Below are 16,446 nucleotides of genomic sequence, written 5' to 3' on the forward strand. Positions count from 1 at the left end.
TGCCTGAATTGTTTTACAGATGTGAAAACCCTTCACAGAATGGAAAATGTTACTTTATAACCCTGAGCACAGAGCCCCAGGCCTTATGTCACCTAGGGCGGCCGTTTACCCGAGATACCTCACTTTCAGTCAATCAGAAAATTGTAAACCAGCTGATTGCACACCTTGCAACTCCCTCCATCCTTCACCAGGCTTTAAAAAAATGTGTTGCCAAAACCCTTCAGGGAGCCAGGGTTGGGGGCGGGGGGTGGAGGATGGGGGTGGTTTGGGGGGGCTGTGGTTTAGAGCAAGGAGTCATCCATCTCCTTACACAGTCCTACAATAAACCTTTCTCTGCTCCAAACTCCAATGCTTTGGTTTCTTTGCTCTCACTGTGCAGGTGGGCACATGAACTTGCACTACCAAGTTGATGATCAGTAAATACTAGTCCCTCTCTCCTCTCTCGTGACAGAACCATACTCAAGCACCAATTAGAAAATGGCAGACCTGGGATGTAGCCGAAGAGACTTAGGTTTGCATTAGATGACCTCTAAGTGAAAGTGAAGTCGCTCAGTCGTGTCCGACTCTTTTCGACCCCATAGACTGTAGCCTACCAGATTCCTCTGTCCATGGGATTTTCCCGGCAACAGTACTGGACTGTTGGACAGAAGGATTGCCATTTCCTTCTCCAGGAGATCTTCCCAAACCAGGGCTCGAACCCGGGTCTCCTGAATTGTAGACAGACGCTTTACCGTCTGAGCCACCAGGGAAGTCCTAACAGATGACCTCTAAAGCTTCTTTCAATTTTGACATTTCATGATCAACACAATCTTCCCCTATTTACCTCTTAAACAATCAACTGGTATAATACAAAAAACTGTATTGAATATTCAGGAGTTGTGTTACTATCACTAGCACGTATTTTGCGAATGGAGGGGGGAGTGGTGTGAAAAATAAGAGGGCACGAGGGAAAGCTGACACAAAACCCAGCACACTTCTTCATTAACAGTTCCCGGGCTTCCTTTCTTTGTGAATGAGCGGCCGTCCTTAGGCCTCAAAGCAGACACTATCCGTAAAAATGGAGTTACTTTCCTTTTCCAAGGAGCTGCCGGGTGGACCAACACAGAAGAGTGGAGTGTCCTTTCCAACGGCCTGAGAGTACGGCAGACGTTCAGGACCCTGGGATCCAGTCAGTAGGCGACAACCGGGGATTTCTCGTTAGGCACCGAGAAGGCCTTTCCTAGTCGGCCGAGCATGGCCTTCTCCTCCGGGGGCCGGCTCGCGGCAGGTAGAAGCGCTACCGCGCGGAGAGGCCGAGGGCTAGGCCAGGTACCCTTGCGGCCCACGTGCGCACAGGCGGCCGAGAGGCTGGGGCCCTCGGCTGAGGGGCGGGGCGAAGGCCATGGGGCGGGGCCAGCTGCGCGCGGGGCGGGGGAGGGGGCGGGGCGCGCAGCGTACTCTGGGCAGGCCCCGCGCTCCTCCTCCTCCTTCTGCACCTAGGCCCGGCAGTCCGAGCTCCTCCCCCGGCTCGGCCTCTCTCCCCTCCCCTGCCCTCCCTCTGTCCAACCGTTCCTCCCTCCCTCCTCCCCTTCTTCCTCGGTGAGGCGCTCCTCCAGTAGCCAGGCAGCATGGCGGCGGTGGAGACGCGTGTGTGCGAGACGGACGGTTGCAGCAGCGAGGCCAAGCTCCAGTGCCCCACCTGCATCAAGCTGGGCATCCAGGGCTCGTACTTCTGCTCGCAGGTAGACTCCCGCTTCCCCCGCGGCCCCGCTGCCGCTTCCCTCCCCTCTCCTCTTTGCCCTCGCGGCCGGTCGGGACACGCTCCTCCTCTTCCCCCGGCGGGCTCGCCCGCCGCTCTTCCTCCTCCGCCCTAGTCTGCCGCGCCGCCGCCCCCTCTCGCCTCCCGGGGATCTGGGGCCCCTGCGGACCCCGGCCGCTTGGGGCGCCCGCGGGGGTGGGGGCGCGGGCGCGGGCGTGCTGCCTTGTGGGCTGGGGGCGGAAGCGGAGTTGCCCCGGGTCTCCCGACCGCCCTAGGGCGCCGCGTTTGGGAGCCAGTTCTCGACGCTCATCTTCTGACCGGGCGGGGGCTGCCAGGTGTGCGGGCTACGCGGGACAGGTGGGATCGCCGGGGAAGGGGCCAGCCCTGGCTGTGCGAGTCGCCACAGCTGCAGCTCCCGGCGGGGCTCTGGTCTTGGTCGGTGGGGGCTGCGGGGCCGGGTAGTCACTGTGGTCCTACGGGATTGGGGATCGAAGAGACCCGCTGGGCTTGGAGAAGGGATACCTGGAACGGTGGGGGCGCCGAGACGGGCAATGCTAGCTCCAGCCCCACCTACCTCTGTCCCTAGGTTTTACTACCGCACATTGACACTTAAGCAACTTTGGAGTTGCGGATGGAGAGGGAGCTGTGTAATTCATTCTTTTCCTTTGGCACTCAGAATTATTGATTTACAAAACCGTAAGGTAACAATATGAGTCACCTCAGATTAACTGAACTTCCCACTGAGCGAAAAAGACAGTTCCATTAAGGATTATGCTTTAAGGCCGTATTTTAATAAGTTTTGTGCAGTGGAGCAAAGCCAGCATTGAATGGTGTCCGGACTGAAACGTGTGCTGGTGTTTGTTTACTGAAGAGCCCTAGTGTTCCGGCTGCATTTAGACGCTCAGAGTTTTGGCCTGGCGGCATTTGTACGGCTTTTCGTTACAATCCAGTTTTGTTGAAGAGAGGCACGGGAATATTCAAGTACGAAATTGGTAGTGTCCTGCGGGGAGGAGAGCATGCACAAAGAGTCTAAAGGCACCGACAGGGCCCTGTCCTTGCCATTGACTGAGATCTTGAACTAGTCAGGAGTATCTTTCTGAGCTCCAGTCCCACCACTGTCCAGACGGGAAGATGAAGTTTTTACTAATGTATTTCACAAGGTTGTTCTGAGACCCAAAGTATCCAACGAATGTGAAATCTTAAGAAAACAAAGGCAGTATTTTTTAAGGCTGGCAGTAGAGCGTAGCACATATGTATGTGTATATATACACAGATGAATAGAAGGAAAACATACATGAACAGTAAGCACAAATATAACTTTCAAATATAAATGTGTAAACATAAAGCTGTATGTGAAATGAAGATGTAAATAAAATCCCGGAGATCCAGCACTTGTAAGATAAGTTGTTGTAAAAGATCCTAGCAATGTTGTATAGGACTTGTTTTCAGATAGGATATAATCCTTGACCTTGTTAGTATCATTTGGAAAAAGTTACACTTGGAGAAGTGTTGCTCTTTCTAAAAATAGCACTGGGACTTCTCAACATGCTGAACCTGGTCTGAGTCCTTTTGTTTCTTTAAAATAATTTTTAAATTCTGTGATTTGTTGAGGCCTGTGTGGGACCTGGACTTTAAAAAAAAAAATCCAGTAATTTGTTTTTGAAAATCATGTACTCTGAGTAGAATAATGTGGTGTTTTGCGTTTTGCTTAAATTAAGTTGTCGTTTTGTAATGTTACATGAAATAATATGTACAGACACTTGTTGAGATTCTGAAAAGATGCTGTGAAACTATACTCATCGAGGATAGGTGATACTCTCCTAGGCATGTATTATTTAGTAGAAAGGACATTGGCTCATTGGGGTTTTTGGGAACATGCCAACACATTTGTGAAAACACGCAGGGTATATTTAGTACAGTAGGTATTTCATGTTGGATTCTGCAGGTATATTTCTTGTTCCATTGTTATGCCTGTAGTTGAATATATCCTGACTGATGCTTGAAGCTCTCTCTCTTCATTCCTGTTGCTTCCTCCTTTAGTCAGTTTTTAAAATTTCTCACCAGTTTCTTAGTTCATTTCTCTATTGTAGTTTCCCACCTTGCAAGTAAACAGTCACACACACACACACACACACACACACAAATCAAAGGAACAAAACCTTTCATGCAAAAGTTATTTTTCCCCTAGCATAGCGATCTGACTGTGCTTCTCCCCCACCTATAATGAATAGAATTGCCATTACTTGCAGGATTCTAGTCCCATAGTTAGGGCACCTCTTCTGAGTCCAGCTTTATTCTCTTGCTTTAACCAGAGTCTGTATTTATACTTGTTCCTTTGCACGGAATATCACCTGTCTTCTGAAATCATAAATGTTCTTTCAGTCCCAGCTTGAGACCTTGTTCAATCACTAAGCCAGTTTCCACATTTATGATGAAATTGGGGCTTCTCCTTGCCACTTCTCTGATCATCTTCACTAGCAGTGGTCAGTCTTTTCTCTTCTCCTTGCTTCTGTGGTCCCCAGGCTGATTGTCTGACCAGCTCGTCTTTGGGAATAAACTGTGAACAAAACTATAAGAACAGAAGTAAGTCTTTTCTGGTTATCCTGTCACACCACCTTATTTCCTTTATAACATTTTATACAGTCTGATCATTTGATTTTTGTTTATCTGTCTTTCAATCAGAAGGTGAGCATCATGAATAAACTCTCACTGCCCTCTCCTCATTTCTCAATACAATGCTCTGCGTGTAATAGGAGGTCAATAAATGCTTGAGTCAAAAGGCAGAATAAAGAGGTGCATTCATGCATGCTCAGTTGTGTCCGACTCTGGGACCCCATAGACTGCAACCCCCCAGGCACCTCTGTCCATGGAATTTTCCAGGCAAGAATACTGGAGTAGGTTGCCATTTCCTCCTCCAGGGGATCTTCCCAACCCAGGGATGGAACCCTCATCTCATGTATTGGCAGGCAGATTCTTTACCGCTGAGCCACCAGGGAAGCCAGAATAAAGAAGTAAACTGCCACAACTGAATCACAGTTCTGTTACTTACTAGCTGTGTGCTTTAGGCAGGTAATCTTTGTTTTTTGTTATAACCTTTCATTTTTTAACATTAATTATATTATTTTTGTTTGCTGTGTCTTTGTTGCTGCGCAGCAGCTTTCTGTAGTTATGGCAAGTGGGCATCTCATTGCAGTGGCTTCTCTAGTTGCAGAGCACTGGGTTTAGCGCACCCAGGCTTTAGTAGTTGCGGCTCCTGGGCCCTAGAACACAGACTCAGTAGTTGTGCACTGGGCTTAGCTGCTCTGTGGCTTTTGGAATCTTCCTGGACCAGGGACCGAACCCATTTCTTGTGCATTCGCAGGTGGATTCTCATCCACTGTACCACCAGGGAGGTCCCATTACAGCCTTTAAAATGGGGCTTTGAATAGTACCAACCTCAGGGTTTGTATGTATTAATGAAACACCTAGCGTAGCAATACATTTAATCAATGTTAGCTCTTTTTATCGTTATACTGTATTTATGCTTAAGAAGATAGGAATGTCTTTACTTAAGATGCTTAATTTTAAGACAGTTTTTTGTATTTTAATGAGTAAAACCTATTTCACTTGAAATTGAGCTTTACAGGAGTTTGTGATGTTTCATGGTATTTCTTTATAGCTGTATCCGTCTTATTCAGTAGTAGTTGACTAGGTTTAATAGTAGCTTAGTAGTTTACTCATAGTCCCAAAGAGTTTGTAAGAGTTTTTTGGGATGGAGGCTGTGCTGTACTCATTTTTGTATTTCTCGTAAGTACCTTGTACACAGTAAGCACTCAGTTCATTAAATGAAAGAAAAATGGTCATTAGGCCTGAGAAGGAAAGGCAAAGAGCAGTCAGGCCCTTAGTGAACACCCCAGGGCAGATACTATCTTGACTGTAGTTTAAAGGATCTGCAGAGAAGCACCTGAGTGATTTGCAGCCCTTCATAATGCGTAAGCACTTAAAAGGAAGAAGCCTGGGTTTGGAGTCTTACCTGGGTTTTTTGCGACCATGTCTTTGAGTAGGTTGTGTCCTGTTTTATAAGAGAGCGCTAATGATGCACCCAGGATCCTTATAGTTGAGGGGAAGGTGAATAAGAGCGTGCAAAGCGCCTCAACACTGTGTTCAGTAAATAGTGTTGTTGCACATGCCTTATGTCTACTACCATTGTAGCTAGCCATAAGGAAGGTTTAAAATGTTTGAGGAGGAGTCTTATTTGTTATGAACGTTTTGCACAAATTCTTGGAATAGGTTCTTTCACAGAAGTAGTGGCCATGTAAAGTGACTGCCTGGATCTTCAATAAGAAAATGAGTGGGTGGGCATCTCGTATGTTGGAGTGGAAAAGTGAGAAAAGATTTGCACTTCTAATATGTAGGTCTTTGAAATGTAGCCCTGTCCTCTAAAACACTTTCTCCTTTGATAACAAAGTTCCTGACATTCCTAGGGATTTTCTTAAAATTCCTTACATTACCTCACACTATTTCTAGATATTGCTGTAAGATAGCAATATCTAGTTGTGATTTTTTTTTCCTTAAAAATAACTTTTATTGTAGAAAAATTCGAAAATACAGGTGAAAGGTTGCTTGGTGATAATTTCTGTAAGTCTTTTGATGGGTAGTCTTACAAACATTTATGTATTCCTACATACACTCATGTGCATATACTTGTATGCATTTTTATCAAAATGGCTTGATCATATACATAATCTTAGGGAATTTTCTCTCTTTTATGTCTTAAGTAATACATTTGGAATGTGTATAATGGCTCCATTTACATTATCCTTTGTAATGGCTGAATAATATTTTATGTGATAGATGTACTGTCCTGTATTTACTCATGTATGGTTGAATTTACTCTCTTTTTAATTTTTTAGCTGCTGTTTAACTGTTTTGCAGTAAACGTTCTTGTGAAATTTTAAATCATTTTGATTACTTGAGAGTATAGAGTAATGGTGGGGCTGGTATATAAACCAAGGATTGAACCCACCTTGAGGTGCTGGTAGTTCTCACAGTGTAGTTAATGGATTATTAATAGTTTGAGAACCTCCTGGTGGAGATCTCCTTTAACTGACATGCTTGTATTATAAATGTTTATGTTGGAGTCTTGGCATGAATTATATTTTTATTGTAGAACTTGTAAAAAGCAAACATCATTTGGTTGGTAGATAATCAAAAGTTTAACCAATCTTTAACTCCGAGTTACTGTTTTAGAGATTGAAGGGCTATTGGAAGTAGATATGAGCTTATACTGTTCATTTAGTTTGTGACAGAAGTGTTAGTCACTTATTTTTTTCTTCCTTTTTTTTTTTGGTGAGTCTTTTTCAGGTTTGGCATACTTGCACAATATTTAGTTTGGTCTTAGTTAATTTGGTGGGGATGACAAACACGTAAGCCTGTGGCTAAACACATACCCAGCTCTAGATAGGAGGGAGAAGCAGTAGCGTGGTGGCTCCTGTATAAATGAGGAGTTGTCCCTGGTATTAATAGGAAATCCATTTAGTAGATGTAACATGGGCAGGAATGTGCTATAGAGCAACCGTTGAGATCTCTCTCCATGTTAAAGTTCTAATGAAACAAAATATAGGTATAGCCATCCTCTCTGCTTGATCTTGAACCTTTCTTGACTCAGTTTTAACATGAAGCATGTGCTTATTCATGCTTGGTCAGCTCAACAATTGTAAATCTTTTTTTTTTTTCCTTTGATTGGTATCAGCCTTGGGTCTGACTTTGAATAAAGAACAGTTTAACACACCCAGTAAGCTAGGTCCGCCTTTCTCAGTGTGTGTATTTAGCTGCAATAGTTGAACGTGGGACAGGGACCTCTGAAACGTCCTCTCAACTGTTCATTGCAAATGATTTTTCTTTTTGTGCACTCTTCACAGTAGCTAAGTTGTGGAAACAACATGGATATATAAATGGGTAAATATAATGTGGCATAAACATATAATGGAATACTAGGCAGTTTTAACAAAGAAGGGAATTTTGCAGTGTGCCACAACATGAATGAATCTGGAGGACTTTGTGCCAAGAGAAATTAGCCAATCATCAAAAGTGACTACACTTAACCCGAGGTACCTGAAATTGTTTAAATTCATAGGCTCAAAGAGTGGAATGGGTGAAGGGGGAAATAGGGAGTTAGTAATCAATAGGCATTTAAGTTCAGTCCTGCAGATGGATAAGCTCTAGAGATCTGTTCTGTACCACTGTACCTATATCGACACTTAAAATTATTAAGAGGATAGGTCTCATGTTAAGGTGTTCTGACTATTCTTTTTTAAAAGTTCTGTTTTTGTTTTTTTTTTCCCCCAGTAATCTGTCTGTTTTATAGCCAGGTTCAGTGGGGACTTCTTCCTGATATACCAGAGCTCTGTGGTGTCTGTTGGAAGGCATTCCTAAAATCCCTGTCATGGGGTCTGCTACTGTGGCCTTTGTCTAGGTCATAGGCTCAGGCCTCTCAAGAGTGGGTAGGGTATAAGTGAGATTTTGTGACTTTAGCAATTTTCTTATCATAAAGTGGCAGGCAACAGAGACGTTTCCATCTCTGTTGAGAACTTGTATTAATTGTTCCTGCCTTGATAAAAGGTGCAAAGGGGCAGCCCTTTGCATCAGATTCTGAAGGTTGCCCTGCCTTATCAATCAAGCCATGAGCTCAGATCATTTAGTAAAATAGGTAAGTTGTAAATGCCATTAGGTTTTAGATGTAACATGACTTCTTCCCCCCCTCTCTGACTGGGCATTTATTTTCTTACTGATTATTTCACTAACGGGTACTAGTGATGGGCTTAACTATTTGAATACTGATAACCTTGCATAGTTCACTACTAAAATGTAGAGGAAAATATAAATGGAGGTATTATGTGATTTAATATTGCTTTTGAATTGAGGTTCTTAAGTACCTTAAAATCAGGATCTGTACTTTTTTTTAAAACTCATTTGTTTTTATTAGATGTTGAATAGAATAAAAAACTAACAGTAAGTCAACCACAGTATCTAAAGAAACATGGTACAGTAAATGCATCTGTATTTAACCACCTGAATTATTAGAAAGAATATATTAATGAAGCAAGTAAAACCAGAAAGCACCTATGTGTCTCTCACCCTAGAGGTACTCCCTGTTCTGAGCTGCCTTTATCATTCATTTGCTTTTCCATGTATTTGATTCGTTAGATACGCATTGTTTCGTTTTGATGTTTCTGAAAGTTTTATAAATCATTGCACGTATTCTTCTGCAACTTGCTTGCTTTATATTCTGTTCTTGAGATTCACCCTTGTTGCGTGTCGCTCTCGTTCTTTCATTTTCATTGCTGTATAGTATTTGTGAATTAATGTATCAGTTTATTCATTCCTTTGTTGATGGAAATTTGGGTTGTTCTAGGTTTTTACTATTATAAACAGTACTACTCTAAACATTCTTGTACTTAGCTCCTGATGCCTATGTGCAAGAGTTTCTCTTGGGTGTACAACCAGGGGAAAAGTTCTTGGGTCATGGGTTATGTATGCATTCAGCTATGTTTTGACTGAGCCAGAATTTTTTCCAGTGTGATTGTGCTTATTCTCCCATTAGGAGAAACTTTATATTGTTCCATATCCTATCTAGGACTTGACATTAATAGACATTTTTGGATTTTGCCTGTTGTGTTACTTATGAATAACAACATTTGTTGGGCTATTTTTGCATCTGCAAACCTGCTAAAATTTACTGTCCTCAAGAGGCCAAGAGGTTACTTGTATGGACAGGAAGTACTTAAAAAAAAAAAAGTTAAATGACCTGGAGGTGCTAAGTGAAAGTATAGACAAGGAATTTTTTTCTTTTAATTATTTTATAACTTGATTGAGTATCCCTAGCTTTTTACTGTGATGATTTTCAAACATAGAAAAGTTTAAAGAAGAGTCTTATAACTAATTGCAGTATACCGTCACCTACATATTTTGCTCTAATTGCTTTATTTATGAGTTCTTATGTGTATTGCATTTGTATATGTATTAGTTGAAAATTTTTGAGTCACAGACAACATGACACCTTACCCATTCATTACATGGTTACATGTAACCATCTTCAGCATGTATCTTCTAATGACAGGGATATTCTTTCTTACTTATTAATACAGTACCATGATTACCTGTAAGAATATTGCCAAGAATTCCCTAATATTTCCTAATAGTCAATCCTATTTGAATTTATCAGTTATCTCCTGAACATCTTCAGTAGTTGTGTTCTTGGTTAATTTTGGAACCAGGATCCTTTCAAAGCTCACAAGTAGCGTGTGATTGTTACATTTCTTAGTATAGAACAGTCCTTTCATCTTTATTTTCATGATGCTGGCTTTTTGAAGAGACTAGTCAGTTGTCTAACAGAGTGCACACGTTCTTGGTTATCTGATTATTTCCTCGTAGTGTCTCTAAGTTGTTCTTTTATCCCCTGTCTGTTCTGTCAGGATTCACTTGACAGGACTCGTGAGTGATGCTGTGTGCTTCATATTCTGTCACATCAGGAGGCGCTCCTAAATGTGATCGCTTGGTTAGGAGGTGCTGCCTGCTCACTGTACGCTGTTTTTCACTTTGTAATTAACTACCTACCATAGTGCCTTTGAAGGACAGTGGATTCTGTGTCCTTTTGACCTTCCTCCAATAGTTTCTGATTGTTCCCTAGCTCTCTGGCCCAAGACAAACAAGGTTTACCTTGCAGCTTCCCTGTCCCAGATCTGGAATCCAGCCTGTCTCCAATGAGCCCTTGTTTCTGGTAGGAATGTCTTTAGAAATCTAGTTCTGCCTGCTCAGTATGCTCCATACTGAGCCACTGCCTGGAGTCCCTGCCTCGAGAAGAAAGGTACTGAGATCTTCAAGAAAGTGTGCTGATGGCTCTGGAGGACACAAATAAAACTGCTAATGGGCAGTTTTTCAAAGCAGCGTAATAAAAAGGTGCAAAATGGTATAGATAAGGTCCTAGAAGGCCTTCTGCAGGAGAGGTTAAGAAATGGATTTGGGTACACTGGAAAAAATAAATAAAAAGGTAAGTAAAAAGGTGTCTGTTAGCAAGGAGGAGAGGACATTCTCTCCAGGGGAAGGATGTTTATGGAAGTAGGAGCAAGCTGAGGCATGTGTGTTACAGCAAGTAACCACAGCCTTGCAGTGGTGAAGAGTCTGAGTACAGAAATACAAGGAAATAAAATGATTGTTAGCAGGGCCAGAGACTTTGTATTCCACTGAGTATATTTTTTTTAAATGTAAATACCTCCATTTGTTTTTTTGTTATAAAAAGCAGTGCATGATCTTTGCATAAATTTAAAACAGAAGTGTTTAAAGTAAAAGCTGTGTCATGATCGTATCCTAAGAGTGTGTTACAGTTTGGTTTATTATCTTTTCAGACTTTTATATATTTATTACATAGAGGTTAAGAGCATGGAAACTGTCTCAAGAGAGCCTGCATTTAAAACCTGGCTTTGCCATTAATGAGCTGTGTGGGCTTTTTTTAACGTGTTAATTTTTCTGTGCTTCAGTTTTCTCATCTGTTAAATAGGAAATAATAGAATCTACCCTGTAGAGTTGTGAGGATTAACGGTGCATATAGTACTGCCTAAATCAGTGCTTGGCATACGGTCAGCATTCATGTGTTACTTGTTGTTTTTATGTTTTTGAAACAAAACCAGAATCATTGTTTTGTATAACATACAGCTTTGTAACTTAACTTATTTAAAAATGAATTTCTTTTTTCTACAGGTAAAGAACACATAGAGACGTTACTATCCTAACCATTTTTATGGGTACTTTTCAGTGGTGTTTATTATATTTGCATTGTTGTAGAACATATCTCAAGAACTTCTTTAATCTTGCAGAACTGAAACAGCTCATTAAACAGCTCTCTTTTGCTTGCTCCACGCAGCCCTGATAACCACTGTTCTGCTTAACTTGTGGAGAACAGCATAAGTATTTTAAAAGAAACATTTTCCAGGTGATTCGAGGACCTGTTCAGGACTGAGAACCGTATTACCCCATATCAGCTCCTACAACTTGGTAGATATCTCTTGGTGTTAAGAAAAAGTGGGGTAAAAACTTAACCATTCTAGTTTTAGTAGGTACTCTGTAGCCAGTGCTTTGGTGCAGTGAAATAGGTGGAAAGCAGGGTAGTGAGACAAAGCGCTGTCAAAGAAGTGCTGAATAAATACATGTGCCCTGTTGTTAGGCATGGGGTGGGATGAGGTATGGTGTGGACACTTTATGAAGGTAGCATTTGTAACAGACTGAAGGGATAGGTTAAAACTTGTGAGGACAAGATGTGAATATGAGTGTCAGGAACAGATAGACGAGGTCGTGCAAGGGAAAGGACAGTGTGGTATTCTCTGGGGGAACTCTCATCCTAGTTTAGTTAGGTTGTTGGTACATTTTTCAGAGATAAGGAAGGAAAGGTTGCTCAGGTAAGAGTCAGAGGTTGATTCTTCATGGTGTGGAGAATAAGTCACTCACGGGTTTTGAGTGGTCCTAGTCAGGTAAAGAAATGGGAGAAGAATGAGATTGTGGTATAAGGAAGGAACAGTGTTCAGTCTTCAAGAGTTACTAGGAGGCACAGAATGTACTTGATGCTGTCAGGGGTCTTGAAGACTGTGCCCTTGTTACTTCATGGCCTCAGCAAGTAAGAGGATGGTGGGTGTCCTGAGAAGTATTTATTATGAATACTTTGATTCCTTCATTTCCTCAAATATTCATATATTTTGAAATATAAGTCTTTAGCTAGGTAAGCTGTTTTGTGAGACAGTTCCTCAGTTTATTTAATGAGAATAATCCTATTAGTCCTCTTATTAAAAAGGTGGGATTTGATGTAGGTCTCACAAACCAAGTACAAAACACTCTGAAATCCTCTGAGGAAAATACAGGGCTATTTATTTGAATAGCTGCTTTTCAGTGAATGTGATGAATTTCAGCATGTTTATTAATGGTTGATGATAGCTACATTGAAATTTTAATTGGGAGAGAAATTGACATGGTTTGACATTGATCCAGTGCACTGTAAGCTTTAGAACACCAGGTAGTCTGAAAAATGTAAAACATGTTCTGCTTTTTTAGGAGTAAGTTGATAATCTTGTTAATCCCCACCCCCCCCCCCCGCCCCGAAATAGAATCAAGGAGGGTTATTTCTAAATCTTGGCAGTTTTTCCATAGCTGTGACTTTTTAGAGTAGATATGAAAAGAAAATAGTTTACCATGAATACTTATGGTGGGAACCAAAACTTAACTGTTGGTCTTTGCACATCATCTTGGGCTTTTTACTTTCCCCAGTATGAAGTGACAATCAAGGAGAATCATTTTGAAATATGGTTCCTTTAAAAAACTTACATTGCTTTTAGTTGGTTCACAGTTTATTAGAGAATCAAATTAAGAGAGATCACCATGAAATAGATTATTAATTGAATTGTAGAGGCAGTACATGCTAAAGGGTTTAGAGGATGTGTCATTTCTCACTGGGGAACAGGAGGAGTTTTACAGAAAACGTTGTATTTAAAATCATTTGTTGTTATCTTCTGAACTCTTGAAGGAAAGTATGATTTGAATGGAGAGGAGGAAGGCATCTGATTATTGAAGCTTAATTGCTTTGAAAGATAAGATATGTATGAAATTGGGCATAGGTCAGAGTGGTACCACCTCCTGCTCCTGTCCCAGTCAGAGCCCCTCTTTTTCTGTTTAAATACTAAAGAGTTCTAGATTTCTTTTTACAAGAGTTCTGTGATCAGTAGGGGTAAAAAGAAAAACTTGGCACCTACTCTGATACACTCCAGATGGTATGCATTTGCAATTAGAATAAAAAATTCTTTGTTTATTTAAAATTCAAGAAGATTTGATGATTGAATTTTTGGATGTTGTCATGTTGTAAATAACATTACCTTCTGAATGGAGAAACTTGGAACAGTCAACAAATAATGCTGAATGTTTAGATGTGCCCACTGTAAGAGGTGAGTCACAAGAACGACAACATTAGGAAGGATGTGAGATTGATGAGAAAAGAAAGAATAACATGATTGTCTTTGCTGATGCTTGCCTGACAAGCCTTGTTCACCATAAGGTGACGTCCCCCAGGAAGAGGTTGAAAGAGACGAGCTGTGTATTTTGGCCACTGGGGGGATACCCAGTTGTGGAGCAAAGAGTAGGCTGTCCAGTTGGTCACACTGTGAGCAGAAAGTATAAACACATTGCCTTAATGCTGTATTAATTGGTTTAAATCTACTTTAAGTGACAAGATGCCTTAACTCAGAAAACAATTTGTCTTTTAGAGAGAATCTTCCTGCAGCTGGAAAACGGCATTCAGCTTAAAATACTGGCTGTAGAAAAGGAACTTAAATATATGTGCACTGGACATTTTAGAGATTATGCCAGTTATTATGTATTCAATATGGCTTTGATTCTTGAAAACACATGCATATGGCTTAGAAACAAATATTCTAATACCAGGTATCTCTTAACCTGGTGTTAGTTTTTCAATTGTTACTGAGAAATCGACAGAACATTGAATAAGTTTAAGGTATTGTTGTACAGTCACTAAGTCGTGTCCGACTCTTTGTGACCCCATGGACTGTAACCCGCCAGGCTCCTCTGTCCATGGGATTCTTACTGGAGTGGGTTGCCATATCCTTCTCCAGGGGATCTTCCCAACCCAGGGATTGAACCCAGGTCCTCTGCATTGGCAGGCGGATTCTTTTTACTACTGAGCCACTAGGGGAGCCCATTAAGGTATACAACATAATAATTAGATATTGTATACTTTGTGAAACAGTTACCACAATAAGTTCAGTTATTATTCATCACCTCACAGTTTCAGTTTTTTTCCCTTGTGATGAGAACTTTTTAAACAACTTTCAAATATACAATATTGTTAGCTATACTCATCGTGTTGTACGTTATATCCCCAGAATTTGGTTTTCTTTCCACCACTTTAAACTGATTATTTTGGCATTCAATTCCATATCTCTAAAAGACATGGTGTATTTCTCTGTCTTGATTATTTGGTTTAGGCCTTGTCACTAGGTTTCCTGTGATGGAGGAAGAGAGTTTGGCAGTTATACTCCTCACATGCCATGTGGCTCTCTTCTGACTTGTAAAGTGGTTTTGAGTCATGTAGTCTACTTGCCACTTAATAGTTGTGTGACCTTGGGCAGGTAGGTCATTTAGTGTGGCTCAACTTTTCTCATCAGTAAAATGAGTACTGTATATATAGTATCTACTTCATAGGATTCTTAGGACTTAACATATGTAAAGTAGTTGGAATAGTGACTAGCACATAGTAGGCTCTACATAAGTATTATGTATTATTGTTACGGTATAATTACTTTTCCTTCCTTGTACAACTCCATTCACTTAGCTTTCTGTGTAGTAAGTCCCCCTACATACGAACCTTGGAGAGTTGCAAACTTTAAAAGATATGAACGTATGTTTGCACGTCCACTTGTGTTTAAATTCATGTGTCTGGTGTACATTGTCACATGCGTCCTCCACACGAGGCTGTGCTTTTGTTTACTTTACTGTAAAGTACTGTTGCCATGCAACATCAGGAGGTTACTAATGAAGACCTGATGGAATCGGAGGCCCAGAGAAAGGACCAAGAGAGACAAGAGGAAGAAGTAATTGAAGAACCAAAGAGATTCACAACATGGGAAATGGCAAGGGGATTTTCTTTATTTGAGGAGGCGCTGTTAGTTTTTGAGGCATAGGACCCAAACGAAGAACGGTACATGAAGGTTGCAAAATGCTGTCCAGTGTTCCGGCTTGTCTGTGATAGGAAAAAAAAGAGATACTGCCTAGACATTGCTGGATTGTAGTTTTAAGAGAGTAGATAGAACTGAAAACATCAAGGAGCCAGAACCTGTGCCATCCGTGTCAAGCATGAGTGAAATTGCAGCTGCCCTCCGTGCTGCTGCTGGCGACCGTTCCGCTCTGCCGTCTCTCGCCGCCGCTGCCTCCTTGTCAGTAACTCTTGTTGCGCGTTTACTCAGTGCCCGCCCCTGTGTGCCAGCTGTTGTTCTGTACTACTGTACTTTTCAAGGTACTGTGCTATAAGATTAGAAATGATTTTTTTGCATTTTTTGTTTTTGTTTTTTTTTTATGTATTATTTGTGTGAAAAGTATTATAATCCTATTACAGTACAGTACTGCATAGCTGATTGTGTTAATTGGGTGCTTGCGCTAACTATTGGACTCACAAACCTGCTCTTGGAACGGAACTTGTTTGTATATAGGGGGCTTGCTGTAACCTGTAGACGTTTTGTAGATAATCTTTATCAAGCTGAGGAAATTCTCTTCTATTTTACTGAGAGTTTTTATTATGAGTGGTGGTTGATTTTTGTTTCCAACCGTATTGTGGATTTTTGTTTCATCTTGCACTTTTGTTACCTTCTGCTTTATGTATTTTGAAGCTCTGTGGATATATACAATTTAAACTGTTATATCATCTTAGTTATTTGACCTTTTAAAAAAATCATTACGTAATTTTCCTCTTTATCCTTAGTAATTTTCTTTGTTATTGTCATACTGGTCCTGAGGCTCTGTTTTTTATTTTTATTATTTTTTTAATCTTTTCTGTGTTCAAATGGGATAGTTTCTTTGGTCTTTTAAGTTCACTGAATTTTTCCTGTCATCTCCATTATGCTACTGGATGCTGCTGCTGTGTTTAGTCAGTCGGGTCTGACTCTTTCTTGGTAACCCCTTGG

At 41.2% G+C, this 16,446-nt stretch overlaps 1 protein-coding gene across 2 annotated transcripts in view; it reads left to right on the plus strand.

The window, feature by feature from the left end:
• Window positions 1–1,593: 1,593 nt before the first annotated feature.
• Window positions 1,594–16,446, plus strand: part of METAP1 (methionyl aminopeptidase 1) — a 54,768-nt gene continuing 39,915 nt past the window's right edge. Inside the window, exon 1 of one of the 2 annotated variants that reach the window (XM_086406695.1) lies at window positions 1,594–1,721. In XM_086406695.1, coding sequence (XP_086262821.1) covers window positions 1,608–1,721 — 114 coding nt within the window. In that variant the 5' untranslated portion in view covers window positions 1,594–1,607. Of the gene's footprint in view, window positions 1,722–1,832; window positions 2,074–16,446 lie in introns of those variants that run through there. The other variant, XM_086406696.1, reaches the window with a different exon arrangement.

The sequence above is a fragment of the Bos grunniens genome, chromosome 6 (assembly GCF_055505025.1).
Source record: "Bos grunniens cultivar Pamir isolate PY7600 chromosome 6, Bosgru_T2T1.0, whole genome shotgun sequence".
Classification (NCBI taxonomy): Eukaryota; Metazoa; Chordata; class Mammalia; order Artiodactyla; family Bovidae; genus Bos; species Bos grunniens.